The sequence below is a fragment of the Silene latifolia genome, chromosome 4 (assembly GCF_048544455.1).
Source record: "Silene latifolia isolate original U9 population chromosome 4, ASM4854445v1, whole genome shotgun sequence".
Taxonomy (NCBI): domain Eukaryota; kingdom Viridiplantae; phylum Streptophyta; class Magnoliopsida; order Caryophyllales; family Caryophyllaceae; genus Silene; species Silene latifolia.
Genome location: NC_133529.1, coordinates 38,119,857 through 38,123,768, shown reverse-complemented (window position 1 = coordinate 38,123,768; position 3,912 = coordinate 38,119,857). Strand labels below are relative to the sequence as shown.

The 3,912-nt window shown below is 34.5% G+C and overlaps 1 protein-coding gene across 1 annotated transcript; it reads left to right on the top strand.

Moving 5' to 3' along the window:
* Positions 1-1,806: 1,806 nt before the first annotated feature.
* On the top strand, positions 1,807-3,133 carry LOC141651407 (uncharacterized). Its single transcript, XM_074459122.1, has 3 exons — positions 1,807-2,217; positions 2,308-2,583; positions 2,765-3,133. Exons 1-3 carry the CDS (start codon positions 1,807-1,809, stop codon positions 3,131-3,133), a joined length of 1,056 nt encoding a protein of 351 aa, XP_074315223.1.
* The last annotated feature ends 779 nt before the right edge of the window (positions 3,134-3,912 follow it).

The window sequence follows — 3,912 nt, the reverse complement described above, 5'->3', positions numbered from 1 at the left end:
GGTTGTTAGAAAAGACTCACATCTCCACCATCACAACAACACCACACACAACTTTACTCGGGAAAAAAAAAAAAAACGAAAACGAAGAAAGGAGGGAGGAAGGTGGCGGAGTGGTGGCGGGATGGTTGGTGACGATTGTGGTGGGTGTGCGGGTGAGGTGTTGGGTGGGGTGGTGTGTGATGGGTTGGGGTGGTGGTTAGTGGGAGAGAGGGTGAATTATTTGGGGTGATTTTATTGGGTTTTTTTGGGTTTTTTTTGGGTGATTTTTGGAGGTTTTTTATTTATTTAGATTTTAGAGAGATGAGAGGAATGAAATTGTGTGAGAGGTGAGAGAAATGGGTGAGTGAAAAGGTATATATATTTAATTAGTGGTTAATTGAGATGAGTTAGTGATTAATTAAAAAGAGTAGAGAGAGAGTGTTAGATTAGCTAATTAATCTTCATTTAGGAGGTTTCATCTAAGCCACCCATCTTCCTCATCCAAGGGCTTGGATGAGGACTTATGGACTCAAGGTTTGTGAGTGGACTTAGATGAACCCAATACTATATATATATATATATATATATATATATATATATATATATATATATATATATATATATATATATATATATATATATATATATATATATATATATATATATATATATATATATATATATATAAGGGAAGCTTTTTTCGAGCGTTTACAGGGTCTCCAACTTTCACGAACTACCTGAGCTGCATTAAATAAATTATTATATAGAAAATTCAATAAAAAAAATATTAGATAGACTATCACCATATAAGAAATTGAGTACTACTACAATTCTATGATGAACAGACTTATTGTTACATGTATATATACTTTGAGAGTCTAATGACAATATAGTGTCTATGAAATCAAACACCAACGATCAGTTTGATTTGGAATTGAAAATTGAACAATCTGAAGTGTTCTTGAGTCTTACAATTCTAGGAGTACACTACTACTTCATACGTGTGTGTGTGTATATATATATATATATATAGATTTGGGATCCAGTGAGAACCAACAATATAATGAGAACCATGAAAACAACACCTTACAGAATGTTTTTAAGAAAAATAATGACATATTTGGATTCGGCATAGAATTTTATGGCTAGAAAACATATTTCTTGATCCAAAAAGTATTAAACTATTGACGAAAATCGAGGCGAAATACGTTTTAGTAATTTTCATGCACTTATTACTCATTTTCATGTATCTAACAATTTTCATTCACCTAGAACTCGTTTTCGTGCATCTAGAACCCGTTATTTTCATGCACCTAGTAATCATTTTCATGCACCTAGAATTCGTTTTCGTGCATTTATAGCCGTTTTAATATACCTAATTGTATTTTTGTATATTAAGTTTACATTTTGTTAATAAAATCGATAAATTTTGTTTAGTTATACTAAAGAATATATTTGAATAAACTAAACTAATGCTAAATGATCCATCAAAACTTTCGAAACAAGTTTTGGTGGAGATTTAGTGAGGATTCTCACGGTTCTCATTATGTTAGTGGTTCTCACCGGATCCTGACGAACCCAATACTATATATATATATATATATATATATATATATATATATATATATATATATATATATATATATATATATATATATATATATATATATCTCAACTTTTTATAATTTTCTTTTTCTCCCTATAATTACCAATTTGTCTTATTGCTAATATGTTTGGTTGTATGATGACAGGCGGATAACGGAGATATGATGACTCATAAGTGATCGGTCAAAGAAAGCTACATATTTAGGATTATTATAGACTAAAATGCAGCAAAAAGTTTTAGCCAGTGGTCACTTTTTATTTGATAATAAGCCTCTTATTATCAGACCTTGGAAACCAGATATTGAATTGGAGAAAGAAGAAATCAAAAATGTTCCTGCCTGGATAAGATTGAACAAATTACCTCTGAAATTTTGGGGACACAGTCTCAAAAAGATTTCTGGTTTGGTTGGCAAGTACATCAAAAGTGACACTGCAACAGAGGAAAAAACAAGGTTAGGATTTGCTCGTGTCATGGTGGAGCTACAATTAGGTCAATCCTTCCCCAATAAGATTAAATTCTTTGATGAAAGGAAGCAACTGGTTGAGGTCTCTATAGACTATGAGTGGAAATCTAGATTATGTACTAAATGCAAACAATTAGGGCATGAAAAGGAAAACTGCAGGAGGACTCAGGTTCAAAAACATCATAGAGTTATGAAGATTTGGCAACCTGTTAAGCAGACTTAGCAGGCTATACCTCTGCTTTCACTCAAACCTGCACAGAAGGACACAAAATCAACAGATACAATATCAGAAGTGACTCCCATAACCAGTCCTATGGCTGCCACTAATGGGACAATATCCCCTATCAGGCAGTTGAGGGTTACTAGACAGGGCCTTGAAAATGTGAGCAGAAATCTTCAGGTTTCTCCTACATATATTGAAGCTCTTTGTGGTTCCAGGTCTCCCAAGGAGGGCATTGCTATAGATGGAAAATTAATGCTTAAGTTTGGTTTTTGGAATGTGCGGGGGATGAATAAGGAAGTGAAGCAAAGGGAGGTAAATAGTTTTTTGCACAATAATAACATTGGTTTATTTGGTCTACTTGAGACTAAAATAAAGCTAATCAATCTTAATAAAACTCTAAATAGTGTTTTTAGTGACTGGAGTATTACTACTAATGTATCATAAAGGAGGGAGAATCTGGGTTCTATGGAAGCACAATCAGGTTAATGTTCAGGTTTTGGAGTACAATGCTCAACTTATTCATATGAGTATTACTGATAAGTATTCTCAGGTTCAATTTTTTCACACCATTGTTTATGCTTTCAATGGGGTCAATGAGAGGGAATCTCTTTGGTCCAGACTAAATTTTTTTGGGAGCTCTATTCAAGGGCCTTGGACTGTGTGTGGGGATTTTAATTGTGTTTTACTTGATGATGAAAGGCTAGGGGGTAAGGTGACCAATGCTGAATCTGAGCCTTTTCAGAATTGCCTGGATTTTTGTGGTTTAATGGATATTCAAGCTATAGGAGCTTATTACACTTGGAATAATAAGCAACCTCCCTTGAGACAAGGACATATAGCAGGATTGATAGATGTTTTGTGAATCATAAATGGCTTAATTTATTCCCTGATTACTTTGCTAATTTTCTATCTGGAGGCCATTTTGATCATACCCCTTGTGTGGTCAGTAAAGATAATAGAGGGCATCACAGGACCAGACCTTTTAATTATTTCAACATGTGGAGCTCTGCCCCCAATTTCAGTGATTGTGTGGAGAATATTTGGTCTCAAGAAATTGCAGGTACTAAAATGTATCAGGTGGTGAGAAAGTTAAAATTTTTGAAACCTGAACTCAAGCAACTGAACAGAAACCTTTTTTCTGATGTTGAGAACCGTGCAAATCTAGCCTATACACAGCTCATCCAAATACAACAACAATTGATTAATGATCCAGGTAATGAGATGCTGGTGAGGCAGGAATATGACCTTGGTCAAACCTCAAAGGTGCTGCAGCAAGCTCAAATGGATTATCTAAAACAGAAGGCTAAAGCTCATTGGGTTACTCATGGGGACTGCAATTCAGCCTATTTTCATAGCCTTCTCAAAGCAAGGAGGAGTAAGAATTTCATTTATCAGATCAAGGACCAATACAATCAGGTGCACACTGATGAGGAAGGGATTCAAAATGCTTTTTTAAATTATTATCAGATGTTACTAGGGTCCAGAAGCAAGACTGTGAAGGTTAATCAGAGGATAGTGAAAAAGGGCAGAATATGCACTACTTTCCATGTTAATATTCTTTTGCAGCCAGTCACCAAAAAGGAGATCAAAGACATTTTTTTTCACATTCCTAATGACAAAGCACCAAGCCCTGATGGTTAT

Coding starts and splice junctions, on each gene's coding strand:
- LOC141651407 (XM_074459122.1), top strand. CDS start 1,807: ATGCAGCAAAAAGTTTTAGCCAGTGGTCACTTTTTATTTGATAATAAG. Junction 2,218..2,307: donor AAAACTGCAGGAGGACTCAG/GTTCAAAAACAT, acceptor AAACCTGCACAG/AAGGACACAAAATCAACAGA. Junction 2,584..2,764: donor AGGAAGTGAAGCAAAGGGAG/GTAAATAGTTTT, acceptor GTTAATGTTCAG/GTTTTGGAGTACAATGCTCA.